Genomic DNA, 26,884 nt, shown 5'->3' on the forward strand with positions numbered 1-26,884 from the left:
TTTCACATTTTTTCTGAGTGTTTTAAACCCTTGACTCTCACACACGAACTGCCTGAAAGCAATGCCATAAAATTCCTCGATGTCCTCTTCACCTTTCATCCTAACCGCATATGTTGGGCATACCAACCGCGTATGAACAAACCGGTCCTTCCTTACCAATCAGCTCACTCCAAACTAGTGAAAAGAGGCATCATCAGTCATTGTTTTCGTCATGCTTTAAGCAAATCTTGTGAGCACGAAATCGCCAATAGTTTTCGTAATCAGTCAGACCGTTTGTTGAAAGCAGGTTACCCTATGCACGTCCAAACTTCAGTTGCAGAAGGCTTGCTTCGTACGCTTCGCAACCCAGGATGTACAGCGAGTCGTGATTCCGAGAAACCGAAGCACCTAGTCGTCATACCATACTATCACAAGATATCGCACAACCTAAAGAAATTAGCTAAGCGCTCTGAAGTTAGGGTTGTCTTTTCGGCTCCCAAGAAGTTGGTCAGCCTTTGTGGCCTTCATGACCGTGACGGAAAACCCAAAGGTTGTAGTAAGAAGCATCGAACTGTTTATGTTCCCTGTATCATATGCGTTGTTTATCGTATCCCGCTCTCTTGTGGTAAAGAGTATATTGGACAGACGGGCCGTTGCCTTAATGATCGATTAAGAGAACATTGTAATAATGTGAAAAACGGCCAGGGGAGTTGGTTGGCCATACATTGTAAATCATGCGGCTGCGCGCCGATATTCAATGCATGCACAGTTATCAATTAAGAGAATGTTTGACAAGCTTACTAGAGAGATTATTGAGGCTGAGGCTATCGCTTCACTGGGGTCTAAGTGCGTCAGCACTCCCTCTCTTACGCTCAGTGATAAAGAATTGTATTTTCTAAGAACTTAATTTTTTGTGCGCATCATTCATGTCATGTGATGTTATTTTTCTTGGTGATATAGGCGAGCGTGCGGTGGTAATAAACATTATGTTGGAAGTTAGCGCCTGTGCCGTGTGTCCTCGTCTTGTGTCCCCGTTTCTTAGCGCTATTTTCAGTCGTCATCATATTGTGGTTTTGGGACGTGAAACCCCACATCATCGTAATTCCCCCCCCCCCCCCCCCCGCGGCAAAAAAAAAACAAATCAGAGGGTGAGAATGTACATTCTAACGAGGAAGAAAATTTGTAATTTTTTAAATTCTGTAACCTTCCTCATTCTGAAGTTCCATAGCATTTTATAAGACCACTCATTTATTTGCCCCACAGTGGGTGTGAGCCACAGGGGAACAAGGAACATGGTGTCCTCGATGGCGCACAAGTGCCGGCGCAGCCAACAGCAGCAGCAGACAGTGTCGCTCTTGGCGACGGTAGTAGGCCTTTTGATCGGAGTGCTGGTGGTTCCACGTACGGCACGGCGACCGCTGGCCGTGCCGGGAGAGCTGCTACTTCGCGTCTCCGGCGTCGCCACGCTTCCGCTGCTCGCCTGCCGGCTGCTGCTACTGCCGCCCACCGGTCGCCTCCTGGCTGCCGCGTTTGGCATGCAGCTCTCGGCCAGCGTGGCAGCCCTACTACTCGCCGGCTGGGCATCACCGTCACCAACGACTGTCGGGCCAGCCGAACCACTCGACTGGTTTAGGTGCGTCCACGAATAAGGCCCGCGTTCACAAGCAGACAACTTCATCCTTATCTGGCGTTTTCCGTATCCGTTCTGTGCCTTTAGTGCACTCGACGAAGATGGCTTGCACTGACGTCACCGAAACTGCCATCCAGGCGCACTACGTAGCACAAGCAAAATTTCCGACACTACGCGCTGATGTTGTTATGTCACTTGCAAGTTCTTTCGTTAGATCGTGACAGACAGAGGCCAATAAAATTCTGGCCGCATCATTGCCACATTGAAGCTGGTCAAGTGCGATAGTGATTATGCTGCCTCTGTGTCATTAAAGGAAAGTGATAGTCCAACGGAACACCAAGGGGAAACAATGACTTCGTTTACTATGACAAACTGCACCGCGAGAACTCCAATGTCATATGTTTCTCTATCATCAATTTATTATTAGCGGCAAAGTTTCATTTCTTTAATTTTCACGCCTTAATCTCCACAAGTGATGTCACAAATTTCAAAATGTATTTTAAGTAATTTTGCGACACATGCTCGATGAAAATTTTAGAAACTTTGTATCTATGGCACCCACAGACGACAATGAATGTACTCTATTTTTGTCGATTAGAAGATACATAGGGCCTACTAGAGGCCTTCAAAATTTATGACGTCATGGTTTTCGGTGCGGGAACATCATGGTGCGTCTCCACGTGCATTTTTCCCCGTGTTTTCACGCTTACCAAGTGTCGCGACCCTGTAAGAGTATATTTCGGGATTGTGAAATTGTACCTAACTAATACGCAAAAAATTGTTGATGATTAATATGTGGGGATTAACGCCCCAAAACCACTATATGATTATGAGAGACGCCGTAGTGCAGGGCTCCGGAAATTTTGACCACCTGGGGTTCTTTAACGTGCACCGAAATCTGAGCACACGGGCCTACAACATTTCCGCCTCCATCGGAAATGCAGCCGTCGCAGCCGGAATTCGATCCCGTGACCTGCGGGTCAGCAGCCGAGTACCTTAGCCACTAGACCACGGCGGCGGGGCCGCGAAAAATTGTCACCCTCTTTCAAGAAGTAAGAAAAGAGTAGAGTGGGTCAGGGAACAAACGCGGGTTAGGTATATCACTTTAAATGAAAAAAAAAATGGCAGCATATCCACGGAGTGAATGATGGATAGTGGGGCGAAGCATCCGTCCGTCCATTCGTTGTTGCTTCCATCCATCCATGCGTGCGTCTGTGTGGCCGCCCGTGCGTGCACACTGTTCGTGCGTCCGCACGTTCATCTGTGCGTCCGTCCCTACTTTCGTCCATGCATCCGCTCCTGCGTCCATCCATGCGTCCATCCATGCGTCCATCCATGTAGTACATTATCATAAGTGCCTTTCACATCTAGAAACAAAACTGTAGATAGTCGCTTACGGGATCTTTTGTGCTGAACATACGAAACTAGATCAACGACATTGTCAATGGAAGAGCGGTCGCGTCGGAAACCAGCCACAGAATTCGGATAACTCTTGTAGTATTCAAGATACCACTCCAAGCGGCCTAGTATCATCCGTTCCATTATCTTCCCTACGCAGCTGGCCAGTGCTGTTGGGCGGTATGAGGCGTGTTAGAGTGGGGATTTGCCCTGCTTCAAGATGGGTAACAAGGGGCTCACTTTCCAGTCATCAGGAACATTGCCATTCTGCCACGAGATGTTGTAAAGGCTCAACAGCTCTCTCCTTGCACCTTCCCCAAGGTTGCACAAGGCTCGGTACGGAATGCTATCTGGGCCCGGAGAAGTTGAACGCCTGCAGAGAGCTAGTGCCACCTCGAGCTCTTCCATTGTAAAAGGGAGGTCCATGTGGTAGTCACGGGAACAAGGGATGTCACCTTTCACTGGAGAATCTGGAAGAGTGGCTTGGTTGGCGATCTGCGCACAGAAATCTTCTGCGACATCGATGTCTTGCCTCCCTTGAAACAGCGCGAGTGCTTTGAATGGAAAGCGCTGTTCCGTAGGGTGATGCAGACCTTTCACCGTTTTCCAAATGTGTGAGAGTGGCTTGCGAGGGTCTAGTGACTGGCAAAACATTGTCCATCGTTCCTACGCTAATCTATCCATGCGACGCCGAATCTTCTTTTGCATCCTCCTGGCTGCCCTATAGGATCGTGGATTGATTTTGTACGCTGATACCGACGCTCCGACCAGCGTCGAAGTGCTCGGAGCCGCTCCAACTCTATGTCAAAGTCGTTTCGTGTGGAAGATATGGTCACCGATCGAGTGGCGTTTTGCATTGTGCTCTTCATTGTTTGCTCTAACCCAGATCGTAGGCCATCGCTGCAAGCATCTTCCATGTCAGATTTGAAGTTGGTCCATTGGACTGTTCGAATGGTCGTCCGTGGACCACAACCAGACAAGCCTTTGATGTTAAGGTAGATTGGAATGTGATCACTTCCTTGTGTCTCAACATCTAGAAACCACTTGACGTCTCTTGCGAGGGAGTTGGAGACAAAAGCAAGTTCGACACGGCTGCCGTATGTGACCCCTCGAAGAAAAGTGGGGCTACCCGTCATTCAGGAAAATAAGGCCATATAGTTGTAGGCGATGTTTGCTAACCTGCGTCCTCTTGCATTTGTCCGCGTACTTCCACATGCATGATGGTGCGCATTGAAATCACCTATGATGACCCATGGTGTAGAACACACACTCAAAATATCTGCTAATCTCCTGGAATCAAGATTATTCGACGTTGATATATAAGCGCCTACGAGAGTAAACATGAGTCTGTTCTTTTTCATAGTGATGCAGACATACTGATTGTCATCGTGAGGTGCAATTGGTTGCAGAACATACGTCAGTTCACGACGAACAAAGACGATGATTTTGCTGCACGCACCGTTTGTTGAAGACATGACAGCTTCGTACCCCGATAGTCTTATTGGTTTCGACAAATTTGGTTCACAAATGACGATGAGTGGAAACACGTTAGTAAACACAAACTGATGAAAATCTGAAAGGCGTGATTTTAGTCCTCTGGCGTTCCATTGGATGACGGATGCAGCCTTGACTTCTTTACGAGATGACGAGGTGTGAGTAGCCATCTTCCTAGTTGAGAGATTCAAGCGCTGGGCTTAGGGCGTCCGATACTCCAAGTGCGCTTCGAGCAGATGCTGTCTTCATGTCGACTAATATCGCTCGGATGGCTTCTATGAGGGAACGCAGCACCGAGATCACTTGACGATCTGTTTTAGGCAAATCTTCCATGGCTGGAGACGGCTCTGGTGTGGCCACAACCTGCTGAGGTTCCTTGGCAGAAGAGCGGGTCGGCAGCGTGGGCCATTCCTCCGGAGAAGGAGGCTTCTCCGCTTATTTCGTAGAAGTGGTGGGTCCTTTCGCGGCGCTACTGGGTGGAACCACTAAAGAGTGGGAACTAACATTTCGAGAATGTGCCATCTTTGAAGACTTTTGATGATGCCTACGCCGATGCCGGACTATTTCGGCTGCCTCCTTGTGTGTCGAATTGTCTCGGGCCATTTGTCTGAGAACCACACGCTCCTTCTGGATTCGAGGACAGTCTTTCGACGAGACAGCGTGAGGACCGCTGCAGTTGGCGCACTTCAGAGTAGTCGCCCGACAGGCGTCTTTGGCATGAGGTTCAGCGCAACGGGGACACTGTCGTGAGTTAGGGCATACGCCCTTGACGTGTCCTAGACTGAAGCACTGATGACATTGAAGTGGCTTTTGGATGAATGGTCGAACCGCATGTCGGAAATGTCCAACTTTAACGTGGGACGGTATGCAGTCTCTCTTGAAAAACACTTTTACGCAGCGCGTATTTTCAAGGCACCGCACTTGCATAATGACAGTTTCCTCGTTTGCAGGCTTGATGAGGGTAGGCAAGTCAACATTAGGAATGGCAATGTCATATATTACACCGGCAATTGATTTATCCTCTATTAGGATAAAGGGGCGCATTTTAATGCCGCCTAGCTCAGTCATTTGCTGCAGCTGTTCTAGCACAATCACATCGTACACGTCTATGGCGAGAATATTCTTCCTTGGGTTTACTCTTACGTCCTTAATTTGATCTGGCACCGCACATTTCAGAGCAACGGAAAGGGCTTGTCTGTTCAGAAGTCGTAGGTTGCTTGGAGGATCTTCCGGCATGATGATGATGACGTGCGGCCAGCGCGCAGGCCTTGAATGTACAGTCGCAGTACTTGCAGGAGCTGATGCTGATGTATTGATAGTCCTTCTCCTCGCCCTCTTACTCCGGACAGGTATAAAACCGTCATCGTATGTGTCGTCTTCCGACATAGAATACAAACCAGTGTCTTCGGTGTCCCTTGGGGAGCCAGCTCGCTTTCTTGTGGTTGATGGGTGTGAGGACCTCTGACCAGGCGGGCCTCTGGCATTTTCCGTGGCCATCCCCGCAAGACGGGGAGGCGAGGCACCTCGAAAAACCGATGATTTCACTAAAAAGTACAGAGCGCAGAAATAAGCGTTCTTCTAAAGAGACACTCCTTTTTCCTTCGTCATGGACAAAGGTTTTGTAAATGTTAGTACAGTAACTGCCAGGAGAACACTGCGTAACCAATAATGCGGCGCAGAGCTTGAATATTGTCCGCCATGGCTCAGCACAAGACTTGCGGAGGTACACACGCCGCCGCCAGCCGCAGCCGCTCACTGCCAGACCAGCTGCACTGCACAACATGTAACCATAGCAATGCCGCCATTGAGCAACACCACCTAGGTGGTGTTGCATTGAGCCCAGTGAATATGACTGCCGTGATGTCATTTCCTCCGCACTTTTCACGTAGCGCGCCGGCTGGGCATGCCCTCTCCTATATTTTCTTCCTCCGTGGTCTCGGTGTATTCCCCGAGGGGGTTCCAGGCGAGCTGCCAGCCCCGAAACGCCGTAATATTTTACCCCATTGCCATTATTTGTACCCTTATAACGTACGTATATACACTCTTAGAAAAAAGGTGGTAGTACTTGCTAACTTTGGGGTAGTAATGGTTTGTCACATATGTTACAACCCTGGTAGTAAGTGCAGTTAGTAACGGCAAGGGTGGTGATAGTTACTACCTCTGCTGTTACTACCAGGAGTCAGTAACTGGCACTGTCCTCGCTGTTACCACCCAGGGGTAGTAACATTGAAGGTTTCAAGAAAAAAAGTAGTAACCGATACTACCTAGTTCATTCATTTTGGCATATTATTTCTCCACTGCTAATGTTGGCTCATCAATATCTTATAACTAGACAAATTCGGGTGAGAAGCGGGGTGTGCCATGAATGCATAGACCAAACAAGTTCACCATTTTTTACGTATACTTGTAGAAAGAGGTAAGCGCGGGTTATATATAGCCCCTACTTGGCAGGGGCATATCTGGCACAGGGGAGCATTCCCGTTTCAGGATGAATTCTAACAAATATGAATCTTTAGCACTATAATATACTACTTAGTTACGTTTGTTTGTGACATAGCACAAAGCTTTTAATAAGCCTCGCTTATAGAAAATTGTTTTATTTATTCATTATAAAATGGCCACAAAAAGGCAATATGTACAGTGGCCGGAACAAAGTACCAAACTCATTCTCAGTGCATTGGAATGCTTTACACTGCTAATATATCAGCGTTTAAAAGGTAATAATCTTTTTGGGGGTTTGACGCACCAAAATAATGATATTTGGAGACACGTCGCAGTGAAATAACTGCGACTATCCTCGGGGCTCATTATGACCGTCTGGTTATTTTGATCTGCCGGTCTTGTTAATATGTGCTGTAGTTAATTAAGTTTTCTGTAATTGTCTATTACAACACGTGTAGCACTTTCTCGTGGTTCGTTAACCTGTACTTCTCCGTTTCGACAATATCAGAATGACGTTTGCATATTTCGGTTGCATAATTTGAAACAAAATGTATTTTCTTGATCTATAAATACCTTCTGCGTCATTTTTTAGTTTAATGATAATACGTTGAGACAATTCCTCTCATAAACTATCAGAGTAGCATTCACACACTATTTTGGATTAGATAGAAGCCGGGGGTAGTAACGGGGCAAGAAAGGTTGTAATGGCTGCAATTGCTACTTCTTTCGTTTCAGTTACTGTTTACTAATGTAGGTAGTAAAGAGGTCGCAAAAAGTTAGTAACGGTTGCAGGTAGTAACTGTTTACTAACGCAGGTAGTAAACAGGTAGCAAACGGGTAGTAACGGTTGAAGAAAGGTAGCAACCGCTACAGTTACTACCTACTTGCTTGCAGTTGCTACCTTTTTACTAACTTTTTTTAAGAGTGTAGAGGGCCCAGATACATATAAGTAAAACATGAGATAAGGATAGGTTTGTGGAGATTCATGACGTAAATGAATACGATAGGAAGACTAAAAGCATTACAGAATTTAGGAAGCGAATCACGCATGTTATAATCTAAACCCACTTGTTTACGATGCGGGTGCTGAAATGGGTAATGTAGGAAATGTATTTATTACAATCATCGTTTTTTCATCATTGCTTTTCATATTGCACTCAATTTGTATGCAATTCAATATATGTTAGTAGTTCTGATAATGCCTTTTTATTTATTGCTAAGGAGCAGCTTTGTTTGAATATTTATGATATTTTTGTGATTGTTGTAGTATTCCTCGTTTATTTATTACTTCTATGTGTGTGTTATTGAATATTTCTATGTACCGTTTTGCTGTATCTGCCTGAGGTGCCTGACGAAGAGTAGGCCAAGTCAGGAGACATTCTCTCCTTTTGCCGCCTCCGTGGGCATTTTGTGAAAATATCCAAATAAATAGATTAATAAAAATGAATACGAGCCTAACAGCGCTTGAGGATGTGCGCCTCACAGGAACGCGGTACCCGACAACCTGCTGCAGACTTTCGTGTTGGAGGAAGGGCAGCGGGGCCGCAACACGACCCCGGAGACGCGTGCACAGCCCGGCAACTTGCTGGGCGTAGCAACGGCGTCGGCGCTGCTGGGATGTGCGCTGGCCCGCCAGCGAGGGAACCGGGCCTTGCGCGCACTGCTGGCCGACGCCGGGGAGTCGCTGACGCGACTTCTCAACGCCCTGCTCGCATGGTGCGTCTCTTTCCATCCGCACAGGAGGGTGCCTTGAAGGCCCAGTATGGAACTATAGGCCTGACCGCTGCGCGACGCCCTCTCTTGAGAGTGCGCACAGCTACAACCCCCCCCCCTCCTCCTCTCGAGCACATGACCCCGCATCGAAAATTCACGCGCTGTAATGGGTACGTGTGGCATTGAAGGTCTAACCAGCAGCTTTCTGACGCGGCGCTACTGCGTGCCCTTCATAGGAAAAGGGCGTAGTTGTACCAGCCAGTAGGTATAGATGTCGCGTAATGATGAACCTGAGCCCTACAGCAAGAGCTCCCGTGTTTTCCTCTTCCTCCTTCTCTTCTATATTCTTCCATGTTGCCGCTCATATACGCAACCATCGGTACCATATTCCCAAGCGGCCAAGGCGATCACTTGGCACTTGACTCCTCCAACCCCCGTATTCTAGAACGTCCCTTCACTCAACGCTTCACCTTCACTTGAGAAAGCAGGTTGGAGCGCCGTCTCTAGGCACGGCAAGTCACTGCATATCAACAATAATCTGCTGTGATTCTTGAGTAACGCAGCGTCATTTTCAGCTGAGTGGTGGCGCAGTGCTGAGCTCTGTCAAGTGAAAGAAGAAAGTCGAGCCGAGGAGCGTTTGTGAATACGGGGGTTATTTTCCCTCCAAAATATATACCTAATTTTCTGAACTGGTCGGTTATTTGTTTGAGCACAAGCTAGTCGTCCTTTCCCCTGCAGGTGCACTGAAAAAACATTGCCCAGTTTTCACAGTAGCAGACGTGTGCTGTCGTCATGCGCAAGCACTATACGCCATCTTTACGTTGTAGTTGACGGGCAGGCCCGTTGTGCGCGGATATCAATGAGCTCCACTGTGAGCTTTCCGATTCCCGGGCTTCGGCATCAGAATTATGTCGCGTAATAATGAACCCGAACGCTATGCCAAGAACGCCATGTTTAATTCTACTTTCCATGCCAAACTTCTCTCCACTTCTATTATTTGCCATTTTACTATGTAGCCGCTTGTGCGCAATCGTTGGCAAGACGCGTTTGCAAAGGGGCTGTGGTAACCATTCGGGTACATACAAAAACAAAACCAATGCGAGTTAAGCCAACACCACCTATTCTAGCCTCTTCAGCCCTCTTCACATGAGCGACCTACGTCACACTTGTTGTCCCAGTCAACGCAGCTTGTTTGGCTGCACCAGTCAATTTTGCTGCTTTTACCCTCTCCTCGTCTGCTTGGCAAGACATTTTGTCGTTGCGAAGTTGCACAGGGTAAACACGTTTTTTTTTATTCGTTGCGAGTGTTTTTCCTGAACTTTTATTCAAGCACGTGGATTTTTCGACCACGACCACTCAAATTCGTTGAGCCACACGCGGTCGTGCGCTTTCAGCGACAAGGGCCGCTGTTGCGTTCCGTAGCCTAATGGGAAAAACGGCTTCAGGAATTTGCGAAAAGTATGTCGGGGGGAATACACACACAAGCTATCTGTCACGCTGTTTTTTTTTTTTTATCCCTTCTTTCTTGCACGTCGGACGAAAGCTACCCATGCATGCTTACGTTCAGTTCGCTTGCTACAACTAGCGCTCTGCGTCTGCTGCGCGCTTCCAGACAGACCACAGGCATCGCTGAAGCGCCAGGAACACGATCTTCAACATTCTGAAAAAGATTCCGCATTAAAATTCAAGACACGCAGCAACAGCACCAGAATGCTCGATTGCGGCCAAAAAGGAAGTGATTACACGGCCCATACCACCGCCAGATGCTTCCATTAATTGGTCATTACTGAGGATGCTCAGTCGCTGAACTTGAGCGCTCGAATGACATTGCAAATCGGTAAGCGTAGTTACAATGCTGTTCATTCATAAGCTGGGAATTTTACTGCACATGCACTGCATTGAGCTGTACATAGATTGTAATCAATATCGCAAAGCTTATATAACCAATATTTACAGCGCATTTTCATACTTGTAGTCTGACGAGGCTCAAAGGAAGTTTAATATATAGGATATTCTGTTCGCATTGTCCAGAAAATCCTCAGTTGCCAATGGGACATGTTTGTATGGCGTTTACGAATAACTCAGATAAAAATACAAACTTCACAATGGGACACTAAAAAGGCACACTGCGCCAGGTGTCGTCGTGTGCCTTTCTTACGTTGCATTTGTTAGCTCTGCCACAAAAATCAAACCTTTTTTTTTAAACCGCATTGTTTGACCGCCAGCCGACCGACACGTCAGCACTATGATCACTAAACGGAGCTGAAAAGCCAGAAAGAATAAGTATTTGCCAGACATCTCTGTTGGGAACTATGTTACACCTTTTATTAAATCTGCCGTTTATTTTCTACGTGCACTGCTTCACCGCACGGTTTCTTGGCCTTCAATGTTTTCCAAGGTTTCCCGGTAAGAACGCCTAGACATCGTTGTCATCGTAATCACAGTGTATATAATAATACTTAATATTGCAGGTAATATAACTAATGTAATGATTATTTGCTATATGGTATTTTATTTTATCTTAAGTTCCCCCCCCCCCCACTCCAGAGAGTAATCCTAGGTGCGCTAATGCCTTGCGCGCAACCGAAATCTGCTTCAAATGATTACAATACAAGTTTAAGTTAGACACAAGCATACCCGAGATAATTTCTTGTTCTGCCAGTAGATTGACAACGTTGCTGCCGGATGATGCTTGCTGTTATTCTGTGTAGACTTTCAGTGTCAAATTACGATCCCGTTTTTATGGCACAAAAGCAGTCTCATTGCCGTCGATGCGATGAACGACCTATCTTCGCCACAATCTGAAACTTCTCTCAAGCGGTAGTCTCTCCAAAGGAGCTATGACATCCGATTTTGATCATGCATGTGTTATGGGGGTTATTCAAGTATTTAAAAATAAGCTGTCAAAAGTTTAGTGCATTTGCTCAATCAGTTTATTTATTATTGAATATTTTTCCAACTCTAACAGCACTAGAGCGTACTAGAAGTGTTGAATGGCGTGGCCACACGTCGCCGCCTGATGCCTTTCGCGTTGCCCGTAGCGGCGGCGCTGCAGTCGAATAATACTAAAAAAAGCCGCACGCAGGGACTGCTATGCGCTCCGGCTTCTCCGGTGCGCTTTTTTGATGCAGATTGCTTCGTACCTGCCCATCATTCATCATGTCATAACCCTTGAAGTATGACACGCCAATCTACTGAATTTGAGCTTCATAAACGACTTTGTGAGAGATCGAAAATTATTTAGAAAGGGCGGGGCTCACTCCCCTCCCCTAAAAAAAACAAAAAAAAAAAACACACACTTCTGGGTAGCCCTGCGCCGAACGTCCACAATTGATGAAGCTGAATATAGCGTGCCTCTGTACTATTGCGCATTGTAAATTTTACCGTTGCGACAGTATGAGGTCTCAAAACTAGTTCAAATCTAACGTAGTTGAACAAAAAATGCACGGCATAAAAATAGCGGCTGTTTTAAGGGGCATTGCATGGATATTATAAAGGGGGTGGTGACGTGTCACTTAAATGCGTGTACTTGTGGATATATATATATATATATATATATATATATATATATATACACGTTTTTGCGCGCGTGTTTACTGTGTATACAATATACAAGTTATATTTCTCAAAACAAAATGCACCAACTCCTGCCTACACTGTTGACATTTAGTAAAAGAACTACACCTATAATACTAAACATCGCCATAAATTTTCCGGCCTGCAACGGCATTATGCCAATATAATGTTAGGAAAGCAGTACAATTTAAGCTGTCGATACAAAATGAGAACTGGTTACAGTGAATTTATGCTGAGTAACAGACGGGCTATGTATACTATACAAATGGCACTCTCTAGTGTGTTTAAAATAACCCCTTTCGTAGAGAGTTCTTGACTAGGAGGTACAGGCGTTCTTTCAGCTCGCAGTACAATTTAAGCTGTCGATACAAAATGAGAACTGGTTACAGTGAATTTATGCCGAGTAACAGACGGGCTATGTATACTATACAACTGGCACTCTCTAGTGTGTTTAAAATAACCCCTTTCGTAGAGAGTTCTTGACTAGGAGGTGCAGGCGTTCTTTCAGCTCGGCTCCCTGGCTTGGCCTCCTGGAGCTTGCATAAAAGAAGCGAAGTGAGCGCGAAAGCACGCGGTTGAAACAAGAAACCCTTTCAGAAAGCATTAATTATTTTCCGCAAAACTGGGATGATAAAACTAAGTAGTCACTGATATAAATGTGGTGACAACATTACTTGTAGTCGGGTTTCTCACGAAACAATAGAGGGCGTGTGGACTTATATGAGGAAGAGTGCTCTGGATATAGGAACTGCCGACAAAATGAGCGTAGGATTTATTCACGGTTTTGATACTTCCCCTTTTTTGTAGCTCGCCAGTAGCCACTTATGATGTAGTGAAAAGCTAAGTGGATCCATGCAAATGATGAATGTCATACATGTTTTCTTATTTTTTTTGTCGGCAGGCTCTTGAAACAGTGAATGTCCCTACGCAATTTTTGCGTGTCTGCATATTATCTCGTGCACTATTGCGCTTAGCAGGTGTGTATACACTTATAAAGGCTCTGAAACGCATTAAACGCGCAAAAAACAAGCAAACACACGCTTTCGCGGGCTACTAGCGCGCGCTCCCAATTCAGACGGTTCCGAGATCTTCAGTACCATGCGACTCTAGCGCCGCCGCTATTGTCACCCGCAGGAGAATGAGATACGGCGCGGCCGCCTCGTTCACTCCACTGCCCGCTTCTAGTACACTGTAACAGCACGGAGGAACGAAAGGTACCACTGTTACCACCCTGTGGCTCAGACGCAACAGATGCGAGAGTCTATGCGAGAGTCTGCATTCCAGCGAACGATATTCGGTCCATTTGTTTCACCTGCACTTAGTGAACCGGTTGACGGAAGCGCTGCACTTTGGCATTCGTTTCATGAGTTCAACATGGAGACAGCGGCACCGCAGTATTGGTTTCGAAAAAGTGCAGTTTTCGTACAAGGCCAGTTCACAAATCCCTTGCACGTGCCCGTGAAGTAGTGCAGAGACCGTGCAGCACAAGATGGCTGCAGCTGCAGCAGACAACACAGCTGGTTGCGTTCGTGTCTTGTTTCGATTGGTGTTAATGGCGTCCAACAAGTACGACAGTGAACATTTACCAGTAGACACATTCCTAAGCAACGAAAGCGGCGTAGTCTTCTACAAATCACTGCCTCCACAACCCGCGAGACAGCCGACGAGTAGCAAAGGCTTGCAGGCTTGCAAGACATCTGCACTCCTGTATTCGTTTCGCGTCTCGTTGCTGCTGCATTTGCAGAAACGTCACCTGCACGAAGACAACACCCGGACGGCACCACCTTGCACCAGTTCTGGAAGTGCAGGGTGAATCGAATGGACTTGTTGTTTCACCGTTAATTGTGCGCGAAATCAAGATATTAGAGATTTCGTCTATTGTACGCCAAAATTAACGATCTGCCCCAGATGCTTGTAGTAGAAGACTACGATATAGGGTACAGTATATTCTAGTACACTGCAACGACGACACCGCTCCTTGATTGATGACCTGACGTCATAGCTGTCATGGCGAAATGGCGGTCACTGCGCCCAGGGAGATTACAGCCAGCGATTTATATAGTCTTTTGCCCTAATAAAATATTCTTCAACAGCTCAATTTTTAGATCTGTATAGACACAATAAACCCTCTACTTGTACTTTTCTGGAAAACCACACAATGTTGGGTGACCATGTCATATGGTCCCTTTAACTTGTAGTACCATTCATCACAGACTTGTTGCGCAGGGCGTGCCCCATCGGAGCCCTGTCACTGGCGCTGCGGGCCGCTGACGAAGAGACGACGTGGTGGCGCGGCACCTACCCGGCCGCCACGGGAGTGGCGCTGCACGCTGTTTTGGTGGCCGCTATGGTGAGCGCCGCTGCATCGCGCCACGACCTGCAACGCTTGCTTGCCGCGTTGTCGTGGCCGCTGTGCGTCGCAGCTGTGGCCGGGTCCAGCTGGCATGCGCTACCCGCCGCACTGTGCGCACTACAGCAGCAGCGCGAGGAGCCCGTCACCGCCGCTTTGGTAGTGGTTCGCTGCGGTAGCGCACTGTGCAACATGCTACTACTGACCCCCACCGTGCTCCAAGACCGGGGACTCACGCAGGGCCTGCTGCTAGCGGCAGCCAACTCCTTGTTCACCGTTGGCCGGGGAGACGGGCCGCTACTGTACTTGTCCGGCCTGCCACCGCTGCCCGGCGCCGTGTAACACCACTTGAATAGCTAACCTGACATAATCTTGTCTAATTGAACCTAATGTAGAAACCTAATCTAACTTAACATAACCTCGCCTAACCTGACTCCTAGTAACCTAACCTAACTAAAATGTGATGTTGGGCTCATTAGTTTATTACGGTAACATAAGCTCGTAGTGAAAATAACCTCGTTGTAACCAAACCTTGCAGTAACACCTCATCGTAACATAACCTCGACGAACCTGGCCTCGTCGTAACATATACCTAACCTCGTGGTAACATAAACTTGTCGGAACTATCTCAGCATAAGTTAACCTCATCGAACCCTTGTCTTAACATCACACATCACCCAATTAAAAGCGTGATGTTACACTGTTAATCTAACCTCACTACAACGTGATGTTGGGCTTGTTTATTAGGGGTAACCTAACCTCGGAGTGAAAATAACCTCGTAGTAACGCAGCCTCATCGTAACATAACCTCGACGAACCTGGCCTCGTCGTAACATATACCTAACTTCGCGGTAACATAAACTTGTCGGAACTATCTCAGTATAACCTAACCTCATCGAACCCTTGTCTTAACATCACACATCACCCAATCAAAAGCGTGATGTTACACTGTTAACCTAACCTCACTACAACGTGATGTTTGGCTCGTTTATTAAGGTAACCTAACCTCGGAGTGAAAATAACCTCGTAGTAACACAGCCTCATCGTAACATAACCTAAGCGAACCTGACCTCGTCGTAACATATACCTAACCTTGTGGTAACATAAACTTGTTGGAACTATCTCAGCATAACCTAACCTCATCGAACCCTTGTCTTAACATTACACATCACCCAATCAAAAGCGTGATGTTACACTGTTAACTCCTAATCGCTGCAGGCAACGGCTGGCCGCGCTGCATGACCTGTTCGGCTCGTGCGGGTGCTGTGTGTTGCTCGAGGTGGCCACACAGCCCGAGCGCAGCACCCTCAGCATCCATTAACCAGTCACCACCAGGGGTCGTCAGCTGCAGTGTTTTTTATTTCCTGCCTCCTCAGTCTTGGCTGTCCCTGCGTCACAAGAGAGACGTGTAAATCTTCCCTCATATTTTACGTGCAGCTTTGCAATCAAGAATAAAATGGAATCACAGATTAAACAAACACTATTCATGCACTATGGTTCCCGAGCTCTTCGAAACCATCATAGCACCGTAAATACACCAGCTACTTCCAGTTCCAACTGGTCACGGTTCCCGCTGGTGGGCAGTTGGGTTATAACTGGGACCAGCTGCCAACTGGAATCGATTGAGACCAATTGAGTTAAATGTGGGGGCAGCTGCTAAGTGCAGGGAACCAGTTGGCCTGCAACTGGAACTAATTGATCCCAGTTAAAGGGGAACTCCGGCGTTTTTCAATATTCGCCGATTTCAATATAATTTTGAACATGTGTTGTCGTCTGTACCGTTGTGATATATACCAAGTTATACCACCGTAAGTCAGTTAGTTTTCTAGAAAACAAACTTTAATATTGGAAGCTGATTCTGGAACCACTTGTAAATGCAGGCCACCTAGTGTATGTGACGAAATGCCTACTCTATTTAAAAAAAACCCACCTTTCCCAGCAAACAGCTGCAGCGCGCACTCTCTTCTACGAGGCAACGACCAGTGATGACAACGCGAGCACAGCTTAGTTTTGCCAGCTGCATACAGCGTGTTGGTCGTCGTTGACGTCGGGTCTTAGGATATTGAGCAACAAGGAGACAGATTCAGGGCCTGTCAGAGAATTAACGTGCTAGCAAGTCGAAATCAAAAAGCGATGCTTCTGCGTCCAGACAATAGCTGCAATCATCACTGAACTTGTCACTGGTAACTTCAGAGAAGCTGACACAGCTTGCTTCCGCGTCGGATGACATCGCCAACTTTCTTTTAGTCAGAAGAGGCACATGAGCTACGTTTAAGGCCTAACTACACCTACCCGTTGCAGCGCGTTGCTTTTTGAGGCGGCGGCACGCCCTCTCCCTATAGAAAGGGAGGGAATGTAGCCACACTCTCTTTCCATAGGGAGTGGGCGCGGCGTCTAAAAGCCACGCGCTGCAGCGAATATATGTGGTCAGACCTCTATACCCTGACCAGCCGTAGCGGGGTGTAGCCGATCTTGTGACGTCAACGGCGACGAATTCTCGTGACATCATCCAATGCCCCCTATGGATGATGGAGCCACTCTTTGTTTCTGTTTTGACTTGTTTATTGCTTAAAGTTACTGACGAGTGCCTGGGAAAATGAACCACCCTAGCTTTTGCAGGACTGTCTCAGTATGGTCGGAAGTACACCGGAGTTCCCCTTTAAGACCATTTGAAACCAGATGGATTACCAGTTACACATTTTCACTTACATAATTTATCGCATCAACTGTTCTACGTATTAACCAAGTTTATTTTTGTTCATGTGTGCCTGTCGTTGTGCAGGCGGTGGTCACATGGAAACAAAACGTCATTCCGGTGGCATCAGCATTTTATTAATGAGAGAAAATACCTAAATAACTAATTAATCACACAAATATATCACTAATATAATAAAAAAATGTCCTAAAATACAGTTCATTAAACTTTTTAAAAACCAACCGAGGCAGCTATTTTCTGCAATAAACACCAATGTGCAATAATAAACAGTTCTCTATAGCATTAGACTACAGCGCACAACAATTCAAATTTTTCCGCCAATGCCAGCACTCAGCATTTTTCTACTGGAGAAAGCTAAGTTGAACCATTGGGTACATGATGTTTCACACAATGACTTGGAAAAAATTGGCACTGTTATCGTTGTACCACCATGAGAATGATGGAAAGCATAGGCTTCAGACAGTATACCGTGAGCTAGCGTCTATAGACCTTTTTCTAGTTACAGTTTTGTTCTTCCTGCAGCGTGGCCAGCGGGGTGCGGTGCTAAGCAACGAGCAGCGATTTTTTTTATAGACGATAGTCTTTCTTGGGGACTTTTGACGCAAAAATTTTGGTCTGTCAGTCTGCACATTTGGTCTACACATTTGTCTGTTTGTCCACTCTTAACAGCACCGGGTACTTGAAACGGCCGACCCCATCTGCAGCGCCCACCAATGTTGCTCAAGATTTAGCGTTCATACTTGTGCAATTGTGAATTAATAAGCAATTATTGCACAAGTCTGGGGCACCATAACAACACATATATATTCTGAATGTGCATCTTTTACTAGAAAATGCATACATAAGTAATTTTAAGGACCGTAGCACTTATCACGCTGCGATGACCATGCAACGCTTGCACGAAAAGGTGAGTGTTTCCAACGCTTTGCTAAGACGCGATGGTGGTGGCACCTACCCGTCTCAGAGCCACGCACTTCGTTTTGCAAGAAGACTGCTAGGTGGCGCTCAAGTCTCACATGTGAGGTCATTTGATGCGCTAATTCGCCTCCGCCGCAAGCTCGAAGCACTCTAACGCAGCGCCTCCAAAATACCATTCACTAATTTTCTTGGCAGAACATCAAATTAACTGTTCACTCTCTCCACGCAAGACTAGTGCCATCAGCTGCGAGGCGCCCTGCCAATGCCAGGGCGCCTCGCAGCTGATTACGATTCGGCCTCCCTGATCTCTGGAGAAGCCCGGCTTCCCAGCGAGGTTTCCCCGTCATTCATAGAGAAATGCGGGGCCTCTGAACCACCACCAAAGCGGCGTTCGTCGGATTCGCTGATTAATCAACCGCAGCCATGCCATCAGAGAACCCCTTTCCGTGCCTCTGACCTTACACACTGGCATCGCACCCAGCGGACATTGCCACGCTCTTCTGCCCCTCCCCGGGGTGGACGCTATCCCACCTCAGCACCACAAACACTAGCCTTACTTCCCTGTGCTCCCTTTCGCAAACATTTCTATGGTGTCATGTGTTTATTTTGTTATTAATGCTTCATATTTGTCATCCTTTTTTTAGCAGCAGTTACAGGGCTGGACTGAGATTAGCTGTTGCTCATAGTAGTGTCATTTTAACTGCATGGGTGACGTCTGGCTGCCTTTGCAGACCGGTAAAGGGCAAATTTAGGGGAGGGGGATGTAGGAATTGAGGCTAGCCCGCCGCCATTGCGTGGGCTTCGCTCCCCTCCTCATGGTCCATGAGGAGGGGAGCGAAGCCCACATGACTCCCCTCCTCCATGGTCTGCCGCGCTGGTGGAGCGGGGACTGACATTTAACCCCTCTCACCCGGTAGCGGAAGTCGACTGTGGCGCCATGGGCGGAGTCTTTCAGGACGTTTCGCATGCACGTGTCGGGAGTGAGTCAGATTTTTCAGGGACAGCTTAGGATAAGCACGCGAAACCGTCGCCATGTATATGGACATTGTACCACAGCATGATCAAACATTAGACCCACTCATCTCATTGAAACCCATGCCCATGGTGTTCAGGTACTAAACGATCAATACCAAGCCAACAAAAACCCTGCTGCAGAAAAGAGTGCGAAAATCTCCCGACCGTATCAAACAAAACAAGCAGACCACAGCAAATTTCAATTACTAACAAGAGGCTCGATACGTAGCCATCTCTGCCAGCATGGTGCTCCAGCATATTGTTCTGACCAGAATTTGACCGAAGTCATGTGCTTTCAGTGCCGTCAAAAGAGACATCTCACATCCAAGTGACCATCCGAAGCTGCTGTCTCAAAGTCTACAACATATCCTTAGCCAGCTCTTCGCAGCACCCTTTCCGAGCCCTTGATGAATTCCTGGTACAGTATGCCCTTGTAAACACAACAAGAGCTAAGATTAGCTGAGTGGACTCATTTCTAGACAGCGGATCTAAACTGACACTTATCAACTCTCTCCCCCTCCTGCCCTAAACCAGACCCCCCCCCCCCCCCTCCCAGTTTTCATTAAAAATACGACAGTGGCTCCAGAGGGTGCTATCTACTTGAAAATTTATGTTTAACCTATCACCGTTTTGGTTGAAGCTGCCACATTGTAAAAAGCCAAAATTGTCTGTGTGACTCATCTGGCTCTCCCAGAGCTGGCAAAGAATTGTCTCAATCACTACAGGTTTTCCCACTCAAGTTAATCCAACTGCTAGATAATTAATCTAGCCACCACTCAAACTAATTCAAGTGCCAGTCATTTTAATCCAAGTGCCACTGAAATTAATCCAACCGCCAGCCGGTTTGAGCCAGACACCAGCAAATTTATTCCCGACTACATTGCGACTTCAATGTGACCCAGAATTTTTGGGGATGCGTGGAGTGAATAGCTTTGGAGTGAATTTAAGGGGAAATATTATCAGGATGTGTATAAAAAATGAATGAATCACTAGCGACACAGTGTGACCATCGCTGCAAAAATCCACTTTGTGATCACTGGTAACAAAATGTGACCAACTCAGCAGTTTTGTGGGTACTGTTGCAAGTGCCAATTGAGTTATTCGTGATCACTGTAGTGACTAATGAGCAGGTGATTGGGAAAGCATAAAAAACAATGCAAAAGAAAAAGCGAATTTTCAAAATATGGCAGCACATATCAAGCAAGAGAAATGATCAAAGGAATGCACATTTTAAACACACAGGCAACGATATACAGTCTGTTCAACACTTAGGGGAAATCTTGGACTGCACGACGCACGGTAACGGCCAGCGTTGCAGTGATGTGCCGCCGCAGCTGACAACAGTTCGACACAGTTGGACGCTACGCGCCTAAAATGTCTGCACATGTGCAAGCCAAACGGCTGCCCACACGCGACTGCAGCGCTGGCCGTGTCGCAATGCCATGTACTTCGAGATTTCGCTAAGTATGAAACAGACTGTACATGTACGTATTTGACTGTATTGTGGCTGATGGCGGATGACGCACATGCATGTCTTTGACCCTCAAAGGGTGTACATGTAAACTAAATTTGCTATCGACATGTGAAACAATATTCGTAGAATACATTCTGAGAAACAACGATCGGGCCATAGGCATAAAGATTGACAAAGAGGGGTGGTGGTGGCGAAGTGTGCTTCATATATATTGATTTATTATGAAGGGATGGCACTGTGATGAACCTTTGCCCTCTCCCCTCTTTCCAGGCAAACCTTGTGCGCACTTATGGCTCAGGTCATATTTTCGTAAACTCAGAGGGCTAGCACACAATTTTTTCTCTCCGAAATATTGTTGTATCAAATATCCATTTTCAGGGCCGCAAATAAGAACAATTATTTTGTAGTACAATTGAGGTGGTCAACAAAATGGCTGAAACTGATCTGTTGCAGAAAGACTCATGTTCCTGTTAAAACATTTTTGTATGATGCAAAAAACGGGGCCATACAGAAGCAAGGTTCACCCAAAGCTTCTCTGTGAGTCTCCGTCTTTTGTGTACGCCTACAAGAATTTTTAAAAATGAATTGATAATAGCTTGCAAAGCTATCACTTTTACGATACTCGTGTGTTTAGTGGGTTTGCTGAAGCAAGCATTCTATCTTGTACCTTGACTTTCATCGTGGCAAATGACAGACATGGGTCACCACTAAGAGCAAGTGTGTCTCACCCCTAAGTGAAGGGGCACTAAAGCGAAACAAATAATCAGTTTAGATTGATAAATTGTACTCTAAAAATCCTATTGATGTTAATTTCACCATTATACATTTATTAATAAAGGAGAAAATCAAGTTGAAAATTTCAATGCTACTAAGTTGCTTGTTGAAATCTCTATGCCTAACGTCGCTGATATCAAAGTGTGTCATATTTTGGTGCCACTGCCTCGACAAAATTTCTCAGACTTGGTATGGTAAGTCTACGGACCCCTCAGAGGACACATTTCATTGTTACTGATTAATAACAACACAGGCTCTAATAAGCGTTGTCAAAATATGTTGCATCACAGCGAATGGTGCAGAATTTCCAAAGTGGTGTCGCAATTCCATTTTTTTTTATTTTCTCTCGATTACCAAGAGTCTCCTCAAGGCAAATTAACCGTTTTTATCACAGTGAAAGAGAATTTACAAAATAAAGTAAGATTGTTTTGCTTTTCAGCATCCCTTTAAAATGAAGCTTGTTTTCCCTGTAGATCTAATTAGTACCCTGCAGTGTTCTTTTACACTACAGCAAAATCTCATGCAACTACGGCCACCCGGGCACAAAACAGTTGCATGTCACCCGGCAAACCTGGACCTGGACGCTCCTTCAGCCTTCTTTTCCTCCAGCGGCGGTTCCTTTTCTGGCTTTCCACTGGATGCGGGGCTGCATTGCACAATGAACATTAAATGCTTATTGTTAAAAGACAGGCTTGAAATGATTAAGTGCAAAGCCATTAGATTTATTTCCGATAAATATAAGCGAACAGATTCTCCCCTAGTGCACTCATGACCAAAACAAATAATTTTCTTATAAAACTTGTTTAAAATATAATGGTTGGTAAAACTTGGAAATAAGTGATCTGCCACACTTTTATCCTGTTAGAACTCAACCAACAAAACACACTAGATCTCCTACATTGCAATATTTTTTGCTAAACTATAGCATTTAAGAACAGACTTCCCAAATTATGTCACCAAGTTCCGCTCAGGCTATAAAGGAGCATATATTTTGTTGGTCTATTGTTTCGTTTTTTTTTTGTGTCGAGGATATTTCACATTATTATATATATTGCCGCAGAGGTTGCTCCTACAAATAATTTTACGAAGAGAACCAAGGAGACGCTACGTGGGCGTCTGTAGTGCCTCTCGTGCACGAGCACGAGCCGGGAAGACTGACCTGGTTGTTGTTCAGAAAGGGACACGTATGCGGAACGCTTTCAGCAGACTCTTCTTTGTGTCATAGCTACTTTTGTGGGCACCAGTTCACCCTCAATAAATCATTGTGCGTGTGTTCCCCCTCTTCTATTACGTGACATTCTGGTGGAGGTGCTTGGTATGATTGGAGGTCCCCTTGGCGAGAGAGAAAGAAGCCCTGAACATCAGCGATTGGAGCCTGGCGAACTTACTCCAGTACACCAGCGTTCAAGCCGCCGCCTCACCTGAGTCACCTGAATTCGGACCACTCCTCACTGCTCCAGCAACACAGGCAGCGGTAACCGCCAACTTCAAAGAAATGGCCAATCCAGCTTCAACATCTCAACTCATCGAGTCTCCCTTGTGCTTACCAGAACCCTTCCTCAGTGACGCGTACAAAGATGTGGAAGACTGGCTGGAGCATTTCGAGCGGGTCTCAAGGACGAATGCCTGGGATGAGGCGAGGAAATTGGGCCGTGTGTACTTTGCATTGGAGGATGGAGTGAGAATATGGTTTGAGAACTATGAAGGGGCAATAACGACGTGGGAAGACTTTCGGCAGCATTTGCTTGCAGCGTATGCCAGCACGGTTCGCCGGGAAAGGGCAGAAAATGCCCTTCCATCAAGAAACCAATGCACGAACGAGAGTGTCAAAATGTATATTGAAATCATGTCCTGCCTCTTCAAACGTGCCGATCGGAATATGACCGAAGAAAAGAAAGTGCGCCATTTGACGCGTGGAGTCAAGCAGGACTTATTTGCAGGGCTGGTTCGCAATCCTCCACGTACCATTGCTGAATTCCGAACAGAAGCCACCACCATAGAAAGAGCACTGCAGCAGCTCACTTCATTTCAGCTTGTCTATAGTCGTATAGTCAATTCAACTCTCGACGTCATGCTCCCAGTCGACAATGACCACTACGAGCCATCGGACATTGACACATTTCTGCAGAAAGCTGAAGAAGCACGCCAGTTGGCAAGGCACTGAATACATCAACAGTTCAAAGATGCGGACTACTACAACCTGCGCCGCAGGGGAGTTAAGTACCAGCCAGGTCATCACGCATGGATTTGGACACCAATACGTCGCCGTGGCCTGTCAGAAAAGCTCCTTCGACGATACTTTGGTCCATATAAGGTCCTTCGCCGGCTAAGTGTCTTAACTTATGAAGCAACATCCAGACCAGCTTTGAAGGAAGCTATCTAACCTGAGGCATGAAAGAGCCTCATTTGGCTACACCTGGCGGAACGCTCCTGTGCACTACCCGACCTCTGCAAAACTCTTAGCCCCGACCTCCCCAAGAAAGTTGGACACCCTTTTGCCACACCACCCTTTTGACCAGGATCGTCAAGTAAACACTTTTAGGGGCGAAGCTCCTTAGGGCGTGGGCTGTGCGTCCCCTGTAGCCTGTATGTAGCCACCTCTAGTTTTGTTCTTGCAGTGTTCACTAGATGGCGGTACCGTCCCCTGTATGTAGCCACCTCTAGTTTAGTTCTTGCAGTGTTCACTAGATGGCGGTACCGTCTCCTGTATGTAGCCACCTCTCGTTTAGTTCTTGTAGTGTTTACTAGATGGTGGTACTTGTAGCTGATGATGAAAAGATGCAAGATGTTATAAACTAGAAAGCGGTACTTGTAGTTGATGAAAGACGCGAGATATTATAAAATAGGAATGATGTCACATATGACGCGTGTCATTGGTTGAAGGCAATCGTTCGATTTAGTGCGGCGACGTACGCTAGGGGGAGCGTTGTAATAAAATCCGTTCGCTGTTGGCGCGCGCTCGGAGTCACCGGATGAATAAGGCTGCACAGCGGAGAGAGCGCAAGGCACAGACCATAAAGCCGTCATAATGAAGGGACATCGCAAGCCATCCATCGTCTAAGAACAAATAAAAGTTTATTTGTGTATATACACACACAGCGTTTCTCCCGTCTTTACATGACGATCGACTGGGCGAATTACACGGAAGATTCACAGTTTACCGATGAATCCCTCCGGAGCTTCGCCCATTCATCATCATTCACCCCGTGAATATGCCGTAATTTTTTGACTACGACTTTGTTTACTCACAGGCGGCCCTGTCACGTTTTGCCGTGCTGACGCAGCGAAGAGAACGATGTCGATGTCGCAAGAAGGTGAGCGTGCGGGCCATGGAATAAAACAGTTGGCTTTTGGTAACGCATGTAGCAGCCTTCTTCCTCTGCCTTTTTACTACAGTACTACTATGTAATGACTGATAATCTCATGCTTCTGTAGCTACGTTGTCAAATGGTGTGAAAGCCTTCGGCAAGCTTTAATGGCTTTTTGCTTTCACCTCACAGATCACTGTTGCGATTTTTGTAATGTTTCCTTTGATGATGAAATGAATTGAATTGAATAGTACTATACAACTGCTTACCTGGAAGGAGAATCCCAGCCACTCAGGTCGTACTTGGAAAGATCGCCATCATCATCACCATCATCATCATCCTCCTCCTCCTCATTATCATCATCACCATCACCATCATTGTCGTCGCCACGATCTTCATTGTTCTTTTCTTCATTTGCCCTTTCTGCTCGCCGAGAAATGGGGCTGGCTGAATGATCGTCTCTTCGAGGCCGCTTCTTACGGCGGCCAAACTGGAGAAAGAAAAAAAAAAGTAAACAATCAGGACAAACACTACATCTTCAAAACCCCCAGTTTGACAAAATCCCAGAGAGTGAAACAATACCACTACGACGTCCGAAAAATACTGCATCTTATGCATTGGTAGAACAAGCAGAAACAATTGGCCATACAATCAACTGGGACTACGCCAGCATCCCTGAACTAGAGGAAAATTTGTCTTCACGTCTTTATCTTGAATCACTAACAATACAGACAACAGAACGCACGCTCAACAGCAATGATGAAAACTTTCCTCACAGAAGGTGCTTGAGGTGCCTACTAAAATGTACTCAACTTGTCATACATTTGAACTTCATTGTGAACAAGGCTCCCGTGTGAGAACCGAAACCTCTTGTTTAGTTCTAAGGTGTCTTTACAGTAGTTGGCATTTCTTCCTTTTTTTTTTTTCACCACACATCTTCTGTAGGTTTATTTATACATGGGTTGCACATACATCACATCTGGAGACAAGAAGATTAAGAACCGCCATGTTTGTCAACATACGCAGCTGCCTGGAAGTGTTGTCCGGAGCTTTGCATCTTCAAAATCTGGTGTTCGGTTGTGCTATTGCCTTCACCATGACTATTTGTGTGGGTGCAGAACAAGAAAAGAAACTTCTGCTTCTAAAGGCAAGGCACAATCATGCATTAGAATGTTTAGTTTTCCTGTGATTATTACAAATCAGTGCGCGCAAACAAGGATGTTCGAAAAGCGCCATATCAGTTGGCTGGCGCGCATTAACCGAGAAAACGTGAAGAAAAAGAAATACATTTGTGTCTGCAGTCATCACTTCATCACAACTTAGGGTATTCCCACCCAAATCTGGTCGACCAGCGTCAACTCGTCGCTCGAGCCTGGCAGGCAGTCCAGGCCAGAGGGTTCCTGGAATAAGGGACCCTCCCACCTTCACTCACAAGCATTACTCAATAAATGTTTTCTCTCCTCTCTCTTCCACATCATGAGTGGTACAGAAGCGGGCCACTTTTTCTTTGCCAATATCAAGGGCAGTTTTCAATTTGAAAGAAAATGTAAAAGCGTTGGTGATAGAAAAAATACGATCAAGCTGTTCCGAGATCTGCATACCACCAGCAGTAAATGGTGCATATGAATAGCTCACCGTTATATTAATGGCACAAGCATGGCACGAGGCTGTGCTGGCTAGCACAGCAGGCAGCGGTCGTTCCCCCGTCCACTTTATACAGCAACCTTATATATGTGCCTTTAAATGAGGGAGTTTTAGTCAGCGCTACAAGTAGCCATAAGTGCGAGTGCGCAAACCCCCCTCCCCATTTTTTTTTGCCTGCTGACATCAATAAGCACGTGATGCTATTACGTACTGGCAGCTGACCAATAATTCCTCGCATACTACCTGAAAGCATGAAGTTTATTAGAATGATACCCTTCCTATGAATGAAAAAAAAAGTGCAAATTTTAAGCGCTTGTTTTTGTATGTCTAAAAAAGAAAAAAACGAAGCCGTTAAAATTTCTACTTTTTTTCCTTGATGACTAGTGTAATATGCCGAGCAAGTGCCCCCATGCAAGCAAGCGCATCCCTTCCTTTTTTCAGAGATCTGAAACAA

The 26,884-nt window shown here is 46.2% G+C and overlaps 2 protein-coding genes across 3 annotated transcripts in view; one reads left to right on the forward strand and one right to left on the reverse strand.

Annotated features, from left to right (window-relative positions):
• The first annotated feature begins 1,191 nt into the window (after positions 1 to 1,191).
• On the forward strand, positions 1,192 to 15,939 carry LOC119181462 (uncharacterized). The gene is made up of 4 exons (XM_075874873.1): positions 1,192 to 1,612; positions 8,429 to 8,659; positions 14,459 to 14,920; positions 15,801 to 15,939. Exons 1-4 carry the CDS (start codon positions 1,272 to 1,274, stop codon positions 15,901 to 15,903), a joined length of 1,137 nt encoding a protein of 378 aa, XP_075730988.1. The 5' UTR covers positions 1,192 to 1,271; the 3' UTR covers positions 15,904 to 15,939.
• LOC119181461 (zinc finger Ran-binding domain-containing protein 2) overlaps positions 15,924 to 26,884 on the reverse strand; it is a 57,165-nt gene continuing 46,204 nt past the window's right edge. Inside the window, exons 5-7 of one of the 2 annotated variants that reach the window (XM_075874874.1) lie at positions 25,056 to 25,276; positions 22,041 to 22,124; positions 15,924 to 15,970 (exon numbers count right to left, since the gene is read on the reverse strand). In XM_075874874.1, the coding sequence (XP_075730989.1) occupies positions 15,955 to 15,970; positions 22,041 to 22,124; positions 25,056 to 25,276 (321 nt within the window). In that variant the 3' untranslated portion in view covers positions 15,924 to 15,954. The remainder of the gene's footprint in view (positions 15,971 to 22,040; positions 22,125 to 25,055; positions 25,277 to 26,884) is intronic. The other variant, XM_037432717.2, reaches the window with a different exon arrangement.

This window comes from Rhipicephalus microplus, chromosome 10, assembly GCF_043290135.1.
Source record: "Rhipicephalus microplus isolate Deutch F79 chromosome 10, USDA_Rmic, whole genome shotgun sequence".
NCBI lineage: Eukaryota > Metazoa > Arthropoda > Arachnida > Ixodida > Ixodidae > Rhipicephalus > Rhipicephalus microplus.